General features: G+C 45.6%; 1 protein-coding gene across 1 annotated transcript in view; it reads left to right on the forward strand.

Moving 5' to 3' along the window:
- The first annotated feature begins 329 nt into the window (after positions 1-329).
- The window catches only part of LOC141144079 (fucolectin-like), a 29,704-nt gene continuing 8,397 nt past the window's right edge, over positions 330-21,636 (forward strand). Inside the window, exons 1-2 of the mRNA XM_073629445.1 lie at positions 330-393; positions 18,722-18,798. Of these exons, the coding sequence (XP_073485546.1) occupies positions 362-393; positions 18,722-18,798 (109 nt within the window). The 5' untranslated portion in view covers positions 330-361. The remainder of the gene's footprint in view (positions 394-18,721; positions 18,799-21,636) is intronic.

Below are 21,636 nucleotides of genomic sequence, written 5' to 3' on the forward strand. Positions count from 1 at the left end.
TTGGTCTATCACATAAAATCCCAATAAAATACATTTATGTTTTTGGTTGTAACATGACAAAATATGGAAAATTTCAAGGGGTATGAATACTTTTTCAAGACAAGTCTGCACATGTATAACATCGTTGTTATAATTTATTGAAAGTTCTGTTGAACTGGTTGACAAAATGAACTTTGCATATCCAAAAATTCAATTACAGTCTTCTGACTTTACACAGCTCCTCCCCCCTCCCCAGGATAATTAGGCATTGGATGGATTTTATCGATAAGTCATACCAGGTTCCCCGCCCTCATTGAGGAGGGAATTTGGTGTGGGAGGAAATGTGTAAAGCAAACACCCATATAAATACAGAGGGGAGGCTATGAAAATTTCAGAAGCTTCAAGACTGTACAGGTAAGAACTTCATATGTAGAAATACCTGTTGGCGGGGGAGAGGAGGGCAACTGCTTAGGTTGCAAAGCACAAGGGGATACAAAGACATCCCAAAGGTACCAGAGAAATTAAAGTGTATCTAATGACAATGTTTTTAGTCAAATTGGATAGATAAACGAATATTTAGGCTCCATTCACACCTATGCAAGTTCTACAGTACACATGCATTTTTGTGCAATTTATGTGTCTTGTTTAGGGCAGCCCATTTATTTCAATAGGGTACCCTAAGGCTGGGTTCACACTGATGCAAATTTCCCCGTATCCAATTCGCATGACAGGCGAGTGTGATTGGCTCTCAATGTAGCCGGTCTACATTGGAAAAGGGTCCTGTGCGTCTGTAGCTCCGTTTCAGGTGCGAATTCAGGCAAAAATGTGTACCTGATGCTCATCTGAATCAGTAAATAGACACGCACTGGACCCCCCGCTGTGACCCCCACCCGCATCAGTGTGAACCCAGCCTTAATGTGAAAATCGCACAAAAGTGCATATTCCTTTTTTTTTTTTAAGTTGCACTGCACCAAAACACACGGCACTATGCTAGCATGCATTTTGGCGGGTGCGCGGTTGCATGCCTGCAAAAGAGATTCACTTTTTTGTGTGTTGTGGAAACATCGACATTGATGGGGGCACTACGTCATTCTCCCCTAGGCAAGAAATGACATCCTGTGATGCAACATTAAAAAGGAATAAGGAATCATTTTCAAATTGTGAGGGAAAGAGGGAGGATCAGGGCCAAAACTGGGGAGCAGGGGGGTACATGTGCCCGGGGTGCCACATCAAGACAGAAATATTGACAGCGGTATCGCTATTCCTGTGGCCGGCACATCTGAAGAGATGCCAGGGATGCCAGTGCAGAGACAGCTTAGCCAATTAAACAAAGAGCTGGTGGCAAAGGAAGACTTCCACCTAGGGTTGTCACCTGTCTGGGATTCACCCGGACAGTTCGGGTTTGGAATCATGCATCTGGGTTTCAGACTGCCTGAAACCCGGACACATTATTCAGACTGGACTATGGCTTCCCAGCAGGGTTGCTGGCTGCAGGTGTCTAAGCTGAGAGTGTCTGTTACACTCTCTTTTATACTGCCCAAAGCCAACACTAACAACCCCCCCCCACACACAAACACATAGACGGAAGAGGAGAGAGGGCTTGTTCTGCACCTCTTCCTCCCGCCCCTACAACTCTGTGTCTGCCCACACTCCAATCCCCAGGGCTGTGCCTCAGAAAAGGAGAGTGGGGGCTGGAAATTTGAAGTCCAGCAGGTATTAAGAACCAGTGCCTCCCACTCCCCCCCACTGAGCACCAGTGCTCCCCTGGTCCCCCACTAAGCACCAGGACCCACCATTTCCCCCACTGAGCCCAGTTCCCCTTGTCCCCCCACTGAGCAACACTGCCGCCTTTTGTCCCCCCACTGAGCAACAATGCCCCCTTTTGTACCCCCACTGAGCACCAGTGTCCCCTTGTCTTCCAACTGAGCACTAGGGCTCCTCTTGTCTCCCCACTTGTCTCTACCCACTCAGCACCACTGCCTACCTCCTTCCCCCACTGATCACCAGTGCCCCCCTTCTCTCCCTACTGAGCACCAGTGCCTCCCTTGTTCCACCGCTGAGCACCAGTGCCCTCTTTTGTGCCCCCACTGAACACCTGTGCCCCCTGCTCACTCCCTTGAGCACCAGTGCCCTCTTTTGTCTCCCCACTCAGCACCAGTGCCCCCCTTGTTCCCCCACTGAGCACCAGTGCTCTTTTTGTCCTCCCAACTGAGCACCACTGCCCTTCCTTTGTCCCCACATGGAACACCACTGCTCCCCTTGTCCCCCCTCTGAGCACCAGTGACCCCTTGTCCTCCCACTGAGCACCGGTTTCCCTCCTTTTTTCACCACTGAGAACCAGTGCTCCCTTTGTCCCCCCCACTGAACATTAGTGCTCCCCTTGTCTCCCCACAGAGCACCAGATCCCCCCATCTCCCCCCCACTGATCACCATTTCTCCTCCTTGTTCATCCATTGAGCACCAGTGCCCCTATTGTCCCCCCCCACTAAACAGCAGTGCCCCTTTCTCTCCCCACTGACCAGCAGTGCCCCTTTCTCTCCCCACTGACCAGCAGTGCCTCCTTTCTCTCCATACTGAGCACCAGGGCTCTCCCTTAAAAAATAAAATAATTAAAATAAAAAAACTGACACTATTCATTGCTCTACTGACACCAACCTCATCTAGCTTTGCCACTGCAAAGAAGGAACCAGGAGAAAAAGTTGTCTTTTGGGTGAAGGTCCAATTTAACCACTTGAGTTTCAGCCTGTAATACCTCTTCATTAGGGATGAGCTGGACTGCCCTGCGTTCGGTTTTAGCATGGTTTGGCAAACTTCAAAGAAGTTCAGATACCGAACCCCATAGAAATGAATGAAAGCTGAATCAGTGAAATTAAAAAAAGCCCATGCACAATGTAAAAAACATTTTTAAAAAATCCATTTGGTCATGTGGAATGATTTTTTTAACTACTTAAAGTGGAGTTTCACCCAAAAAAAAGAAATTTCATCAATGTGCATGAAAAAAAATTAAAAAAATAAGCATTGGAAAAAGAAATTTTTTTTTACTTACCTTTTTATGCCTGTTGCTATGTGGTCCCTCGAAATCTGCCTCCTTCAGCGCCTGGGCTCCTGATGTTACTTCCCTCGGTGCAGGAAGGGAGATCACCTCTCCTCCCTCCCTCTAGGCAATCATCTGGGACCTGTGACAGGTCCCAGATGATTGTGCGGCCAGTCATGGTGCGCAGTGCGGCGCGGCTCGCGCATGCGCAGTGGGTGCCCGGCTGTGAAGCCACAGCCGGGCGCCCACAGTTAAAGTGTCGGCGCCACCGAGTGGAGGGGGAGACGAGCATGGCTTTGATCCCCCGCATCGCTGGATCCTGGGACAGGTAAGTGTCCAATTATTAAAAGTCAGCAGCTGCAGTATTTGTAGCTGCTGATTTTTAATTTTTTTTTTTTTTTTAAGTAGAACTCCGCTTTAAGGAACGAGCCTCTTTCTGAGATTTGTTGTTAACAAGTTAAAAACAGGATTTTTTGGTAGAAAATTACTGTCACACCGTATTTGCGCAGCGGTCTTACAAGCGCACTTTTTTGGGGAAAAATAAAATTTTTTGAATTAAAAAATAAGACAACAGTAAAGTTTTTTATATTGTGAAAGATAATGTTACACCAAGTAAATTGATACCCAACATATCACGCTTCAAAATTGCGTCCACTCGTGGAATGGCGACAAACTTTTACCCTTAAAAATCTCCATAGGCGACATTTAAAAAATTCTACAGGTTGCATGTTTTGAGTTACAGAGGAGGTCTAGGGCTAGAATTATTGATCCCCCTCTAATGATTGTGGCAATACCTCACATGTGTGGTTTTCATATGTGAGCGCTACTCACGTATGCGTTCGCTTCTGCACACGAGCATTTTTTTTTTGTCTTATTTTTTTTTTTTTATTGGAAAACCAACTTTATTGCACAGTATATGCATGGTACATAAATCAATATAAGCCAACGTGGCCAAAACATTAATACATACATAAACACATTGAAGTATCTGTATGACATAAGGTGAAATACCCAACCGAAATGGAGCCAATACGCAATAAAGAAAAAGAGAAAAAAAAAAGGGGGGAGGGGAATGAGGGATGAACATATCAGGTACACGTTTCACCATCCGCCAACCATCTGCTCCAGACCTTCTCATACTTAAGCGGACACCCTCTATGTACATAGATCAGCTTCTTATATGGAAGAGTGTCGTTAATCTCTTTTTTCCAGCACTGAATTGTAGAAGGGCAGGGCCTGCATCCAATTACGGGCCACCACTTTTCTCGCCAAGAGTAGCGTCTCATGTAAAAAGGTACGGAGGGGTTTGTCAGCTTCTAAGACTGGCAGCAGACCAAGCAGGCACATCTTTGGGTCTAGGGTAGCAGGAGAGTCAATCTGGTCATGCAGGAAGCGTATCACCTGCATCCAGTATGCTTGGATAGTTGGGCAGGACCATATGAGGTGGTAGAAGGAGCCTGGGGTGTGGTCGCTTAGGCAGCACCCTGGATTGTACATAGGTTTGAAACGCGCTATCCTCTGAGGAGTCTGATACATCCTATGTATAATATACAACTGCGTGAGGCGGTCTGACAGTTTGGGGGAAACTTTTTTCACGTCCTCCAAAATTTCATCCAATCCTCATCCTCAATTACTCCAACATCCATCTCCCATCCAGTCCTGGCAGCATAGGCCAAGGCTGTGGTACTAGAGAGACGGATGGCAGAATATAGGGTGGAGATTAGTTTGGCTGGTTCAGTACCTGTGACTGTGTCTACTATAGAGGGGACTGCCAGGGATGGGTTGGAGCCAGTAAACTGTGTTTGTATAGCAATGCGGAGTAAATACCTAAAGAGAAGGCAATTGGGGAGGGAAAATTTGTCCTTTAGCGTTTGGAATGTTTTAAGTCCCGTAGTGGTCATGATCTGGTGAATGTACAAGATCACATGGCGTATCCACACCGCAGGGTCTGGAATGGACAATCATTCAGGCAAGCGTGTGTAGAACCAGAGAGGGGTGTGAGAGTGGACCTGTGGGTCTCAAATTTTTGTAGTGCTGTACGCCATACCCTCCAGTGGTGTGTCAGCATGTCTCCTTTGTGTTGGGAGGGATGTCTTGTCAATAGGGCTCTGAGGACTGACTGAAGTGGGGTATGAGCTGGGTCATCAGGGTGCTCACAGAGTAGTAGCTGGTATCCTAGTAGCTCGTTTTTGTCAAAATGTTAGAACTGGGACAGTTTGGAGGCAAGATAATAGTCCTGAAAATCTGGAAGAGCAGTTCCTCCCAATCTCACTGGGTTCTTCAGAATTCTCCAAGATAATTTGTGTCTGTTGTGACCCCATATAAACGAGTTAAGAACGGATTCAATTATTTTGAAAAAATAATTGTGGTATATACAGGGGGGCATGCCACACCAAATAAAGTATCTTTGGGAGGAGTATCATTTTGACTAAACTGACGCGTCCCATAACACCCAAGGGTAGTCTGGCCCAAGTCTGTGTCTTGGTCTTGATCAGGGTATACAGGGGTTCAATGTTCAAGAGTGTGTAGTCTGTGAGCGATCTGGTGACTTGTACACCGAGGTACTTGATCAAGGAGACCCTTGGGAGAGTCAGAGGAGGGGACATGAATGAGGGGGGGAAATGGTCAATTGGAAGGATCTGGTATTTAGACCAGTAAATACTCAGACCCGAGTGGCTACCAATACATTCTATGGAGTGGAGGGCTGCAACAAGAGAGGGACCTGAGTCCGCCAAGTATAGGAGCTTGTCGTCGGCATACATCCCAATCTTTTCTTCCAGGTTCCCTATCTTAAGGCCTCTGATGCTTGTGTCTGCACGAACCATGATGGCCAATGGCTGCACAGCCAATGCATACAGCATGGGGGAAAGGGGGCAGCCTTGTCGGGTTCATCTCTCTAGCGGGAATTGGACGGAAAGCCAACAGTTCACAAACACCTTGGTCTTTGGGGATTGATATAGGAGCTGAACCCAGCGAATAAAGTTGGGGCCAAATCCAAATCCCGAGAGGCACTCCCACAGGTAGTTCCACTTCACGGAATCAAAGGCCTTGGCGGCATCCAGAGTCACCACAACCCTCGAGCCGATTTCATCATGGGACCCCTGAATGTTCATGAATAGGCGGCGAATATTCATAGCAGTTTTTCCCCTGCATAAAGCCTGTCTGGTCAGGGTGGATCAGTGACAGAATGACCTGGTTAAGGCGGGAGGCTAGAATCTTAGCGAGTATTTTGATGTCAACCTGTAGCAAGGAAATAGGTCTATACGATTCCGAATATTTAGGGTCCTTACCGGGCTTAGGGATTACTACAATTTGGGCCTCTCTCATAAAGGGGGGTAGAATTCCCGAATCAAATATGGATTTGTACGGGTCATAGAGTTTAGGGGTTAGAATTTCAGAGTAGGTGGCATAGAATTCAAGTGGTAAGCCGTCCGATCCTGGGGCCTTAGATGTGGCCAAACAGGAGATAGCTGTAGTTATATGACTGAACAGAGATGACTCCATTTTGGATTCCTATATCTTAACTTGTATATTCAGACTCTAGTTAAAGTCAACTAGTTGATAACAGGTTCTATATAAAGCACACATATAAGAAAATATAGCTTACAGCAGCATCTTTGCTCTGTACCTTTCTATATAAAGCTTCTGCAGTGTAGAGCTGTCTGGGACATTTTCCTGTGTAAAGGGGAACACCAAAGGCATGACTATGAGTCATGGAAGCAGATGGCATGGTTACTATAGTTGCTAGGTCAGCCATGTTTAAGGGGTTGGGCATTTGAGTATTAATGATATGTAATGATATGAAATGTACACCCCTGTATTGACCACCCCCTTGTTCCCTATTATGATTGGCTAATGATAACGTATATAAGTTGTATACCTGCCCAAAATTAAATCAGATAGCTTTGAACATAGACTCTGCATCATCTCTTTTTGTGTTCACCAAGAAGCTATCTCCTCAGTACTGAGAGGGTTTTGTGAGTGTGGTAATTGTGATTATACCTAGCTGGTCTTGTCAGGTATACGGAAATACTGTTGATTTCCTTTCAACCGCTTAAGATTTTTGAATTTAGGACTTGAGATAAGGCTCACCTGTGGTAAGGTTTTGCTTGCCTCAGCTCTGATTAAACCTTAGTCTCTTAAAAAAAAAAAAAAAAAAAAGAAGGGAGACGGATCATGCCTGTTAAGAAGTGGCTTTTGGGAAGCCTGGCTTTAGGTAAGCCTGTAAGAAGTTTAAAAGCGTAATATTATGCTCCTTTTGGCAAGGAGAAAGAATAGGGGTTAATCAGGCAATTACTACCAGGACCCACAAACTTTTGCTAATCTTGCTTTTTCTTTTCTGTCGCATGTGCGTAGGAATATAAGGCAATTTGTTGATTTGTTGTATGGGATACGGGGCTGTGTGGGGTAAGGCAGCCCTGTTTTCACTGTGTTATATGATGTCCCAAAAGGGGCAAATTTTAATTAGAATGAAGTAAATTTTCCTTGTTTATTTTCAGGTATTTGGTGAGTATTTATGCATATTCATATAAGTTTGCTAAGGGTTTTTTTTTTAAGAGACAATGTTATAGTATATGAATAATATGATTTCTCCCCTTTGCTAATATTTGTGTATAGAATTGTAATTATATGCTTGATTCTGCTTGAAAAATGTGTAATTTGTTTGGAAATGTCCTCCTTAGTAATAGGGGCCTCCAAGAGTTCAAGCTGGTCGTTAGTCAATCTAGGTCATTTAACTCCCGCTAAGTAGTCCCTGGTATCTTGGGGAGTGTGGGTGACTTGGGAAGTGTAGAGTGCACGGTAGAATCTCTCAAATTCCTCCGCCACTTGTTGCGGATCAGTGATGTCGTGCCCCTGCGGATCGATCAACGACACCACCACCGGGGGACGCAAATCTAAATGGGCAAGATACGCAAGTAGTTTGCCCGTTCTTTCTCCATACTCAAAAACCCTTTGTCTACAGAAAAAGATGCGTTGCTTAGCTTTTTCCATGTGCAATTGGGAGACCTGTCGTGTCTGAATCTTAAGATTATTGGCAGTGCTGGGTGAGGGATCCCGATGGAACGCCTCCTCCAGCACCTGTAGGTGTTCTGTAGCCTGCTGGACAATGAGTTTCAATGATTTTTTAAGTCTATTGATACGCGTGAAAAGCAGGGAACGGGCGTGGAGCTTAAACATCTCCCACACCATGTCGTATGTGGCTGAGTCCCTGTTGGCTGTAAAATAGTATTGCAATTCCGCGGGGATGTCATCCTGATCCTGCAGAGCAGTCAGCCAAAACGGGTTTAGCCGCCAAGAAGCAGCAGGGGAGGCCTTCAGGAGCTGGATCGTGATTCAGTAGGAGGCGTGATCCGAGAGTATTCTCAGAGCAAAGCCCACATCTCCCAATTTTGGTGTCAGGGACTTTGAAATTAAAATGAAATCAATTCGTGACATCGTGTTGTGACTGGCTGAGAAGCACGAGAAGACTTTAGTGTGCAGATGCTTGTGGTGCCAAGTGTCAACAAGAGCAAAATCAGTCAGTATGCGGGGTAGTCTAGTATGGGCCGGTGGGTCAAGGGGGGGTCCAGTACGCCTATTCAGTCCAGAGCGGGGATGAGGGTCATATTAAATTCCCCCATCCACACTGTTGGTACAGAAGTATATTGTGTCATAAAGGCAAGGCCCTCCTTAATTACAACTGAGTTGTATGGCGGGGACATACGTATAATCAAACATGCGTTTTCAGTGCCAATGGACAGTACCGGAAATTGCATACATAGCGACTTCAGAGACAAGGTAGACTGTAGGTCATCAAATGGATGGATGGATGGATGGATTCACTTCTTCCAATACGCTGGTGGCCGAAAGGATGTAGTTCTCACCACGTCACAATGTCATCCACATAGGGAAAAAAAGGGAATCTCCACATGGTGCATGAACCGATAAAAGCAGGTTTATTTGAAATCATCAGCGGTACAGCAGACGTTTCACAAGCATCAGATAAAAAAGTTAAACAAGTGATCACAAGTTGAATAAATATAGGATTGGAAATTAGCGTGGTAACAGAGTAACAGCAGTCAGCAACCCTAGGCTGTGCATTTGATCCTATTGTGCAAGCCTTTAACATTCCATGTGAGAAACTTCAGGGAACTCATGGTGGGTATAGGGCATATATGGTAGACCGCAACTGGACCAGGACCAGCAGAGCAGATATAGACACATCAGATAGCATAAAACACAGTGGCAACCAATATCGATAGTGCATGTATGACAATAACATAGTACCTTTAGCGTAAGTAAACAGTTGCAAATATGGTGGTGCAAAAAAAATAATAACCACAACATTTCTCTTCCCTCCCAGTCCACTGCCACCCCAACTCGGCATGGACATAGTACCCCATAACCAGGTATAAACTGGGGACATCCAACATGTAGAACCCACTGGAGGCAAGGAACTTAATTTCAAAAGGAGCACAGATACCCGTGATAAAAAGAAAAAAAAGGGGGAAGAAAGAACAGTCAGGCAAACGGGGGGGGGGGGTGAAAAAGTTCACAAAGATCCTAGGGGGGTGACTTCTCTGAGAAGTGCATGGGATGTAGGAGCCATAAAAGTGCAGCAACATTACAGCTGCGCGGGGGGCGCCTGCCATCAGGGTGGTAAGTGAAGTGAAGCAGGAAATCTCAGCAACTTTCGATATACTGTCCTCTACAGGTATCTCTCAGGTGTGGGGAGAACGGGGATCATGAGACAGTAAGGTCGCCCGGAGGCGGCAGGCATGCTGCAAGGTCCAGTGTAATACAGAAAAGGATTTCCAGGTCTGCCCCCCTGCCCTCGGCAGAGGACATACACATGCAATGTATCCACCGAAGGGCTGAGCATCAGAATGGAAACGGGCAGCATTGCGGGCACAGGGGGGAGCAGGGGAGAGAAAAGAAAAGTCCTCACAGCTTGTAGGCAGTGTGGCATGCTCAGTCTCTGCAATCCCTCTGATCAATCCAAGTGGATGTGTTACCGGTCTCAAAATATAAATGAAGAGAGCCGATGATTGTAGACGTGATGAGGTAATGTGATCATCTCGGAGGGTACTGCAAAGAAACACGCGAACAGGAGAAGATATGACCAATCACTTTTATGACTGAAGTGGTTTCACTTTTACATAACAATACATATATTACATTTCTTATAGTCACATATTCATAACCGTTGACAATAATAATAGTACAGATTTTGACTGAAATACTTTAAAACATAGTTACAACAATGAACATTATTATATTTTAGTAAACATATATTTTCCTTTTATTCAGTGTTATTGATAATTATCTTTATCTCTCTGGTACACTTTAACTGTGCCATAATGATAATTGCATTGTATTGCTTTAATACTGTTTAATGCAGCTATCCTTCAGTAGTTCTCTCTTTTGACCACTAGATGGTGCACATTGCATGTCTGTAAGAAGCAATGTATAACCTTTCCAGTACATTAGATTCTTAACCATTTAATATAGTTTTTAAACATGTGGTTTCTAATTTATGTAACTTCCTTTAAACCAGGTTTAAATATACCTATGTATAACAGTTTAGTGCTTACAATAGAAATTTGTTCTGACTAATACAGTAGTTTTGTGATTTTGGTGCCCTTTTTTTACTGCTCCTAACACATGTTGTTCTGAACCTCTAATTACAGCAAAACTATTGCATAAAATCTGCTGAAACTTTTCCTGCATCTGCTCAAGATGTTTAGGAATCTTTCTATCACAGTTTAGCAAGGATTAGAAACGATTAAAAGTACCTGCCTGCAAAGAAAGACGCGAACAGGAGAAGATATGATCAATCACTTTTATGACTGAAGTGGTTTTACTTTCAATCACATGGTGTGTGGTCTTATATAGACTCTGTTCGTGTGTCTTCTCTGCCATCTACTGGTTGTAAATAGAATAACAGGATAGCAATTCCATTTTCTTTTGCTTAGAAAAAATTAAAAATATTAATGTGGACTATGGGGTGTCTGTTTTGTCTCTTATGTGACCGTATATATATATATATATATATATATATATATATATATATATCCCAGTCCATCACAGATGCCAGCTCGGGGTCCTCAAAAAAGTGGGTTCGGCCATCGCACTCCACGCGAAGCTTTGTAGGGTACAGCATAGCGTATTTGAGGTGTAGAACGCGGAGGCGCCACTTAACATCCTGGAACCTGGACCTCTGCCATTGTACCTCATTGGAGAAGTCCGGGAAGAGGGCCACATGTGTGTTAGTGGATGTCAGGAGGTTTTCAAGGAAGCTCGCCGGGTCGTTGCCCTCAGCAGTCTCAGGAAGGCCGATAAAGCGGAGATTGCATCTCCAGAGGCAATTTTCCATGTCGTCCTGTTTCGCGCTAATCTGTTGTAGTGTGTTGCAGGGGGTGTAAGATGTCTTCCACTCTGCCAATATGGGTCTCCGTCTCTGCTATGCGGTCCCGCAGGGTAGAGAGATCCTGCCGGATAAGGGACACATCAGTTTTGACCTCCTCAATTTTGGTGGTGAGCGTGCTCTGGCACAGGGCTATAGCATCCAGCACTTTGTTAGTGGCCGTCACGGAGTGCTCCATGACCGAGGAGATGCCGGCGCCATCTTTGGTCTGTTGGTCTTCTTCAAGCCGGCGGTACTAGGTGAGTTTGTCGGCGGCCTCGGAAGCCTTTTTAGGTGGAGACATGCTCCAGAGGAGGTCGGGAGGGTCACCGGGTGTACCAAGATGGCCGCTGCTTACTAGGCCAGATCCTTGATGTCCCCTCTCGCCGCAGTTTAGGAGAGTCACAATGGGAGCTGCAGGTAGCGGTCGGCTAGCTGTGAGGTCCAGCGGCTGTAGCAGGAGGAAACTGGGCACAGGGTGGTCAGGGAGTCCTGTAGTACTTGCCGAGGCCGTCGCTGGGTGAAGCAAGATGGCCACCATTCCAGGAGCTGGGCCGGAGCCGTGGACTGTCCCTTAGGCAGCTGCAGGATGAGGAAGCGCCGCTATAACGGTCTCAGGCAGTCCGGCGGCTGTAGCAAGAGGAGACTGGGCTCAGGGCAGTCAGGGAGGCCAGGAGAACTTGCAGGGGCCGTCGCTGGGTACAGCAAGATAGCCGCCACTCCGGAAGCTAGGCCGGAGTCGTAATTTGTCCCTCAGGCAGTTACAGAATGGAGAAGCCCTGCGATGGGGGCCTCGTGGTGGCGCTCTAACAAGCTGGGAGGCTCTGAGGACTGTGAAAGGAGCAAGGCAGGCCTGCTGAAGTGTAGAGGCTGGAGAATATCAAGCAGGATTGAGGCAGGATATCTAGGAGTATGGGCAAGCAAGGCTCTCACTGCATGCATCCTACTCCATCGCTCTCGAGGCCACGTCCACCTTGTCTTATTTATTTTACCTTTTATTTTTTATTTTTACACTGTTCTTTTTAAAAAAAAATTGTGTCACTTTTTTTCCTATTACAAGGAATGTAAACATCCCTTGTAATAGAAAAAAGCATGACAGGACCTCTTAAATATGAGATCTGTGGTCAGAAAGACCTCAGATCTCATATTTACACTAAAATTCAATAAAAAAAATGAATTTGTCATTTTAAAAAATGATTTAAAAAAAATGGGGTGGAAGTGACATTTTAACGTCGCTTCCGCCCTGCAATGTCATGAAGACGGGTGGGGGCCAGCTTCCCCTCACTCATCTCCATGTGCAGCCACAGAGTGGACCCGATCGCCTCCACCACTGCCGATGGCTCCGGAAAGCGGCAGAGGGCACCAGAGTGTGGTGGGGGGCCCACTCCCGCCGCCGATAAAAGTGATCTCGCTGCAAATACGTTGCAGATATCACTTTTATCTTGTAGCGGACCACCGGCAGAACAAGAGGATACCAGGGTTATGCCAAGAAGAGATCAAGTCTGGGTGCTACTGGAGTGGCAAGAAGAGATACCTGTGTGTTTCCACAGGGAAGAGGTACGCCTAGCCAAAGGAATAATTGCTAGAGTGAAACCGCTCAAAGTGGGGGGGAGAGCCCGCTGAGCAATAGCCCCCATCAAGGGCTCAGGAAAAGGGCCCAGTACCAGTGGGATCCGTCCCCCAAGGGGCCAATGTTCCTCCTCTCTCTTTTTACACGGATATGAACCGAGTAGTCGATAGTTTGGTGAAAAGTGGTGCTGGAAATGCCAACCAGAGCTATCGGAGACTCAGGTTTTTCTAAGGACAGTTACCAACTCCTGTAGGGGAAGATGAGTTTGAAACCTGGATGAGTCAAGCTCTGCAGGCCATGGAAGAATGGAGTGTTACAGAGGCCGTGAAACGACAATGGCTCAGTGAGAGTAATAGAGGCCTGGCAGCTGATGTACTGATTCGTACTCTGGGAAAGAAAACTTGTGTTGCCATGAACTACATAGACGCCCTGTATGCTGTATTTGGAAGAGTTGAAACTATTGCAGATTTGAAGTACAAATTCATCCACACCCACCAGCAGAAAGGGGAGAGTCTGTCTGAGTACATATCTTGAGTAGACAGAATGCTCCATCAAATTAACCTCAAGAGGGGTATTGATCCCAAAGATCAAGATGCTGACCAAGCTCGTCTAGACCAAGTTCTGCAAGGAGCTAGGCCAAATCACCTGATTGTATTAAAGTTGTTACTAAAGAGAACCAAAGTGGTGCCTACATACCCTGAACTGATAAGAGAAGAAGAGGCTTTATTAGAAAAGAAAAGCCAAAGGACCAGGGAGGTGGGTCCTATTGCTGGAAATAGACTGAAAGTGGTGGACGGGGCTGTTCACACGGAGATGAGTTTCTCAGATGAGGACAGTGGAACTGAGTGCGAACCGGTAGGACTGGCCATTCCTGACACTAATAAGCCAGCAGGTGAACTTGGGCCAACCGAACTAATGGCTCAGGTAGCTCAGGCCCAAACTCATATATATCATGCCTTGATGTGGGTAATGGAGACCCAAGCAAAAGTCCAAGAGTCCAGTGATGGGGAATGACCTAGTGCAGAAGGGAAGTGGAGAAGAGACCACTGTCCATTGCCCAAATTTACCCTTGGGATGGGGGGAGAAGATTAAAGCCCAACTAGCCTGATGGGAGAAGATGTTCTCCAAAGATTACTTTGATGTGGGCTTCACCAGGAGTGCCCAACATCGAATTTAGTTAACTAAAGTTAAGCCTTTTCGCAAAAGGGCCAGGGGAATCCCTTTGTTTGATCTGGAGGACCTTAGAGAACAGCTAGCGAAGCTGAAAAAGTCAGGGGTCATTAAGGAATCCAGGAGCCATTATGCTTCCCCTATTGTGGTGGTGAGAAAGAAGAATGGGTCCCTCCAGATTTGTATCAACTACGGAACCTTGAACCTTGAATAGAAGAGGCTCTGCAGTGTCTATCAGGGGCTAAGTGGTTCAGTGTGCTGGATCTGAAGAGTGGATACTACCAGATACCCATGCATCCGGATGAAAGAGTAAAAACGGCCTTCATCAGCCCTCTAGGATTCTTAGAATTCGACCGAATGCAACAAGGATTAACTAGGACCCTGCCACTTTTTAGAGATTGATGGAGAACACTGTAGGTGATATGAATTTGGTAGAAGTACTAGTGTACCTTGATGATATTCTGGTGTTTGGCAGAACGTTGGAGGAGCAATAAGCTCTGTTGGAGAAAGTTTTCCAACAGTTACACACAGAAGGGCTGAAATAGTCGCTAGAGAAATGCCAGTTCTACCAGACCTCAGTTACATATCATGGTTTCTGCTGAGGGGATAGCTACGGACCCCCAGAAGTTGGAACACCGTCACTGAATTGAGGTCGTTCTTGGGATTCTGCTCCTATTATAGAAGATTTGTGAAGAACTTCTCACAGATTGCTCGACCACTGAATGAACTCTTGCAGAAACAGATGGAAGGGAATCTGCAGAAAGCCCAGAAGAGAGGCCCCAGGAGGCCATGTGAATCCATTTAGGAACAAAGGACGGTGAAGTGCGAAAAGGCTTTTGAGCAACTAAAGGGGAGCCTTGTGGAAGCACCAGTGCTGGCCTACTGGGGTACAGGGCCAATCACAATGGTGCAGCGATCACATTAATAAACAAAAGATGCATACTTTCATGAACGAAGCCCATATTACTATTGTGATTGCTGTGATTTATCAAAGTGATCACATGGTACAGGGCCAATGAAATTGGCCCCGTACCATGTGTTGCTGTGGCCAAACACAGCCTCATGGTAGCAAACAAAAGACTGCATTTATGAATGAATGCAGCCTTTGAATGATCTCAGCTAAATGATTGCTTACACAGTCATCATGACTGTATAAGCAATCAAAGTGTAAAAGGTGCTCCTTGGATTTGGGGTCCCACTATGTGGTTAGGCTGTGAAAAAGGCTCACGCTTGTGGTTTCACCACACATGGAAAGACTAGCAGAATGTGTTTTTGGGGTGTAATTCTAAGTATGCTTATGCTGTGTGTTAGAAATATCCTATTAATTGACAACTTTTTGTAAAAATTACATTTTAATTTTGCATTTTTCAAAAACTTGTGGCAAAAATCTAAGTCTTAAAAACACTCACTATGCCAGTTAGAAAATACCTTGGGGTAATTTGTGGTTGCTTCCACTATCTTGGTGCTCCAGGGCCTCCAAAAATCCACCTCCAAATGTACTTTTTGGATTTTAGGCCCTGTCTCTACACATCTAGGTTTTGAAAAAGTCTCACACATGTAGTATCCCCATACTTAGGAGGAACAGCAGAATGTGTTTCGGAGTGTAACAATAGTTTGCCTATGATGTGTGTGAGACATAATTTAAAATTACATTGTGAAAAAAACATTATTTTATTTCTTCATTTTCCCCCAAAATTTGCAAAGTTACAGAAATTAAGAAAAAATATTCAATCTTTTTTCCTTTATATTTATATAAAATGTGTATATTTTTATTAGTTTGTATGGGTCTTCCCTCTTATGCCAGTATGGTCGGATTAAATTTGTAACTTTGAGTTTAATCTTTTTTTCCTTTATAATGCAAAAAGTGGTTATTAAATACCACCAAAAGAAGCTCTATGTGTGTAAAAAAATTACATAAAATCAACTTGGGTACAATGTTGTAATTGTCATTTAACCACTTGCCTACTGGGCACTTTCACCCCCTTCCTGACCAGGCCATTTTTCATGCAACACTGTACCCAAATTCAATGTATGTATATTTTTTTGAGACAGATAGAGCTTTCTTTTGCTGGTATTTAATCACCACTGGGTTTTTATTTATTGCTAACCAAATGAAAAAAGACTGAACATTTTGAAAGAAAACCCTCTCCTCTTCACTGATGGGCATTGATGAGGCTGCACTGATGAGGCGGCACTTTTGGCCACTGATGGGCACTGATTGGTGCTGATGGGCGCCAATGAAGTGGCACTGATGATGCTGCACTGATAAGATGGCACTGATGGGCACTAATAGGCGGCATTTATGGGCACTGATAGGTGGCACTGATATGCTGAACTGATGGACACTGACTGGCACTGATTGGAACTGATGGGGCTGCACTGATTATAAGTGTAAATATCTGCTGTTACAGGAAAGCGAGTTATCAGCTTTCTTTTCTTCACAGTGACAGTGCTTAGGAAAGGAAATGCCGATAACCAGCATTTATTTACATGGGATCAGCTGTGATTGGACACAGCTGATAACATGGTAAAGGGCTGCTGTGATTGGCCCTTTACCTCGAACTGTGATCACAGAGCATTCCTGATGGGCACCTGGCTGAGGTTCTTGGAAGACGTCCCAGAACTGGACGGCCGTGATGTAGCCATTTTTCGACTATAGCGTGCTCAGAAAGTGTGACAACTCTGAGATCTGAAAAGTGGCCTGGTCTGAAAGTTGGTAAAACAGTCTGGTCTTGAAGTGGTTATATAACATGCCAATGGGGTCTCCAAATATTGTCTGTGAAGGGGCGCATCTCTATGATGTGCAGGAAAGGCTGCAGTAGTACAGCCTTTTACAAAGGAAAACTGTTTTTAAATTAGCCAACAAATCACATTTCATTTTAAATGGAAGTCCACCAAAAGTAATTTCATCACTCCTCTTCACCAAAGTTTCTGCAGCATAAGCGAGACTTATGTGCACACCACCACATTTAAATAACAGGCTTACCCCTAGTACCTCTACTCACTTACAAAAAAAAAGAATTGTAACATAGAAACAAAGACACCCAATAGTCTGGCATTTATTAAAAATGAAAATATCTAAAAAAAAGTCCCTCGTTGTAAATCCATTGTCAATCATGATGCCCACTGAAAAAAAAAAAGGATGACCAAGCCCGATGGTACTCCTAATTAGCTCCCTGAGCTGTCATCAGCTATATCAGAGAAGGAATGGGAATAGTGGTGACATCATTGACCCAATCTGGCCATGGCTATATTTGGGTATTGAGGTCACTGCTATCCCCGCCCCTTTGCTTAGTTGGCAGGGGTTCCTGGTGATGCCAGTGGTTCCTAGGGACGTTGTGGGTTTAAGCACCCGGGGCTGCCTTAGTAACAGTGGAAAGCCGTCATATATAGAAGAAGGGCCATCTTTAATGTGGGGCAAAAGAGGCAGCTGCCCTGGGCCCAGTCATTGTTGTGGGACCCAAACAGCTAAGCTGCCCCTTGAGCATGTGCTGCCTGCAAATAGTTGATAAGTTGTGATTTGGCAATCATTCAGGAGATGAGGGTGGAACTGAATGTTGGGGGCACTGGTGTTTGGTTGGGTGTTATGTCTGCAGTCTGTGCAGCGATTGGCCAGCTAGGTAAGGTAAACCTTGCCCCGGGAGAGCATCTGTCAGTCCTGGGCACAATCACACCAACCCCATTCGTTCACCATGTCCAATAAGCTGCAGATCATAGGCCCGCTTAAGAACTTTTGCACCAGAGGGTTTGATGGAGACACTCTTAAGGTGAGACTATGGGCGGGGCAATGCAGCAGTCTGAGGAGGAAGGAGAGGGGGTCTTGTGTAATGATGGGGGGGCAAGTATGGGGAAGGGGGTCCTTTGTAATGATAGGGGTAGTAGGGGGGAGGAGATCCTGTGTAATGATGGGGGTAGTGAGGGGGAGGGGTGCTGTGTACTGATGGCAGTAGTATGAGGTAGGAGATCCTGTGTAATGATGGGGTAGTAAAGGTGAGGGGGTCCTGTGTAATAATGGGGGTAGTATGAGGGAGGGGGTCCTGTGTAATAATGGGGGTAGTATGAGGGAGGGGGTCCTGTATACTGATGGGGGTAGTAAGGGAGAGGGGGTCCTGTCTAATGATGGGGGTAGTATGAGGGAAGGGGTCCTGTGTAATGATGGGGGTAGTAAGGGGGAGGGGGTTCTGTCTAATAAAGGGGGTAGTATGGAGGGGTCCTGTGTAATGAAAGAGTAAAATTGTGCGGGGTGGGGCAAGAAAATGTTTGCTCAGGGTCCAATCAATATTAAAGACGGCCCCGTATAGAAGCATTAGAGATACCACCTGTATATATGATGCTCAGTTCCCGCTGAACAGAGGGTTCGATGTGCAAAAGTTCAGCTGTTTGTTTGAATGTCCCTAGAATAAAGCCTTTACTGACTGGGGAAAGAGGAGTAAGACATTCCTGGAGTTATTTTCTAATGACTGTTTTTATTATAATCGTTTGATTAACCTATTGATTGATTTATTGTAGACGAATATATTTCTGTATTATTTTACTGTTTTAGAATGATAATGGACTTTGTGTGTCCTGATGTCTCCTCCAGAATGAAGACTCTGGTTGCTGTTCTATTCCTGGGCTCTTTGGGTCTGGCTTGGTGCAAAGTTAAAATTGATCCTGGAGGTAAATAAGGAATAATATAAATATAGAAAATAACTGTGGTGCACTAGATAGTGGTGGTGGTGGTGGTGGTGTGTGTGTGGGGGGGTGGTCTGAATACATTCTCATGGCAGATACTAGTAAATAAAAATAACTCCTGGAAGATTTCTGTTAACAACCCTAAATATATTTTACAAGGTGATCATTTACAATCACTTTAAAGAGAAACTGCAGTCTGCTAACACAATTTGTAATAAAAACATCTTTGCCATTCTGAAGCTTCCCTCCAACCACTTTGCATATGATTTTTTATATACTGTGATTCTGTACTTGCCAAACATGCTGCAGAAATCTCCCTCCCCTGACTCTGGCTGCAACCATTTTAACTGTGGGCAGATGAAGCTGCTGCTTGTTCACTTCCTGGATTTACACAGAGGCAGACCTCCAGCTCTGCAGCTCTCATTGGCCCTCTTACGACTCACCCCCCTTCCCTTCCTGGCAAACTCTCACGAGAGTGAGAGAGAGAGCTGTGCATGATGTCATAAGCCTAGGCTAATGACCAGACAAGAAACAGGAAGTGGGCTGTATAAGGGATTTACTGGCAGAAAGAAAATATTTTACTATCCAAACCTAAAACAACAAAAAGGGCAGAAGTTTTAATAGATGAAAAGATAAAAAAATGACTGAAGGTCCACTTTAAGCTGTGAAAAAAAATCCCAGTCTGACAGTATTTATAAAACATTTGCTCAGAGGCTACAGAAAGATACAATCTAACATATTGTGACTTGTGTATCATTCTGTTTATTCATCTGCAGATCAAAGGGTTAAACTTCTATCTGCAGATGTGTAGCCAAGTCCCGAGCCCACTTTGGTCTAATGAGAACCTCAAGAGTTAGGAATAGGTGACATCCTTCTATGTAGAGTGAGTTACGAGGGATGGTGGGTGTAATTCAAGGTAGATTCATGGACACCAGACACTTCTTGAGTACTAATAAGCTGGGGATCTGCTGAACAGGGGTACTAAAGAGTCGGTGGTCTGTTGAGTGGGGGGTTCTACTGAGCCCCTTTAAAATAAAGGGATTTATTATCTCTTAAACAGAACTGTGGGAGAGAGGGTTTAGTGCCAGGACACCCTTTAGTAGTTTCAATGTTAATTGTTAGACTCCGAGACTTCTATAGGTAGACAGCCATGTAGGGAAAGGTACCCCGCGGACACCACATCTGCATGTGTAGACACGCTGTCCCCTTTGGCAACAATCTTGAACAGTTCCTAACAAAGGTTACAATGAACTCTTTCACTTCCTCTACAATCTCCTTCTTGTAGATCTTCACTCAACTGAGCTCCCAGTATCTCTCACTAGACTTGTTGATCCACTGCCACTGGATCTCCTGAACTCTTCCAGTCTTCTCACTGAGTATCTTCCTCAAGCGTCACCCCCGCATCCCTGCTGAGTCCCTAGCTTGGCACTCACAGATACTCCTCAAGCGTCACCCCACTGGCCTGCTCTGTCCCTGGCTTGGCACACAAGGCTACTCTGCAAGTGTCACCTCCACTGGTTGGGTCCCTGGCCCTGGATACTCAGACAGCCTAGCAGCCAGATGTCCCTGGGATAGGCCTCAGGTTCTGGGCAGCACACCACACGTCCACCCAGACAGCCGTCCAAGTGGCACAGAACCCAGATCACCTGACCTCACCCAAATAAAAAGGGTCTCTCTGCAGGCCAAGGGACCCAAGAAAATCCCTGCCCATTGGCTGAGACACCCCATCCATTCCTAATCTGTCCTTGCAAAGCCCTTGTCTTATCTAATGGCACCAGATACCCGGCCATCTAGTGACAGAAGAGAGAAGTGCAGCAATTCCAGAATTAGATCAAATACCACCAAAAGAAAGCTCTATTCGTAGGGAATAAAAGACGTACATTTTATATGGGTACAGCATCGTAGAACTGCTCAATTGTCAGTTACAGTACGTGACCGCGAGAATGTGTTTCCAGCGCGATCCCATCGCGCTGGTTCTCGGCGACAGGGTACTTTTTTTTCCTTTCGCGATGAGCGACAGGCAGTGCTGTCAGCTGTCTGGTATGAATCATGAGGGGGAACGTCGCTCCAAATTTTAAATAAAAAGCGTATTCACCGGGAGAAGAGGCCGGAGAGGGGGAGAAGAGAGTGGAGAAGTCGTAAGAAGACCCCCAAAGTCGTAAGAAGACCCCCCGAAGTCTGAAGAAGACCCCCGGAGCTGCCTAATAAATTTCTTTAAAATCCTGTCTAGTGTGTTTTTTTTATTGACACTTTTCCCCCAGATGAATGGGCAGGGGTACCATGTACCCATATTCATTCACATAGGGTGGGGGGCCTTATTAAAGGGGGCTCCTGGATTCCGATAAGCCCTCCGCCCGCAGACCCCGACAACCAAAGTCCAGGGTTGTCGGGAAGAGGTCCTTGTCCTCATCAACATGAGGACAAGGTGCTTTGGGGTGGGGGGGGGGCTGCAGGGTGCCCCCCTGCCCCAAAGTGCCCACCCCCCATGTTGAAGGCATGCGGCCTGGTACAGTTCAGGAGGGGGGAGGCCGCTCGCTCGTCCCCACCCCCTATCCTGACCGGCCGGGCTGCGTGCTCGGATAAGGGTCTGGTATGGATTTTGGGGGACCCCAAACTTTTTTTTTCGGAGTGGGGGGTTCCCCTTAAAATTCATACCAGACCTAAGGGCCTGATATGCCCCTGGGGGGAACCCATGCCGGTTTTTTATTTAAAATTTGGGGCGGCGTTCCCCCTCATGATTCATAGCAGACAGCTGTCAGCACTGCCTGACGTTCATCGCAAAAGGAAAAAAAAGTTTTCCTTTCCTGATGAGCAAGCCAGCTC

The sequence above is a fragment of the Aquarana catesbeiana genome, linkage group LG05, assembly GCF_042186555.1.
Source record: "Aquarana catesbeiana isolate 2022-GZ linkage group LG05, ASM4218655v1, whole genome shotgun sequence".
Lineage (NCBI taxonomy): Eukaryota > Metazoa > Chordata > Amphibia > Anura > Ranidae > Aquarana > Aquarana catesbeiana.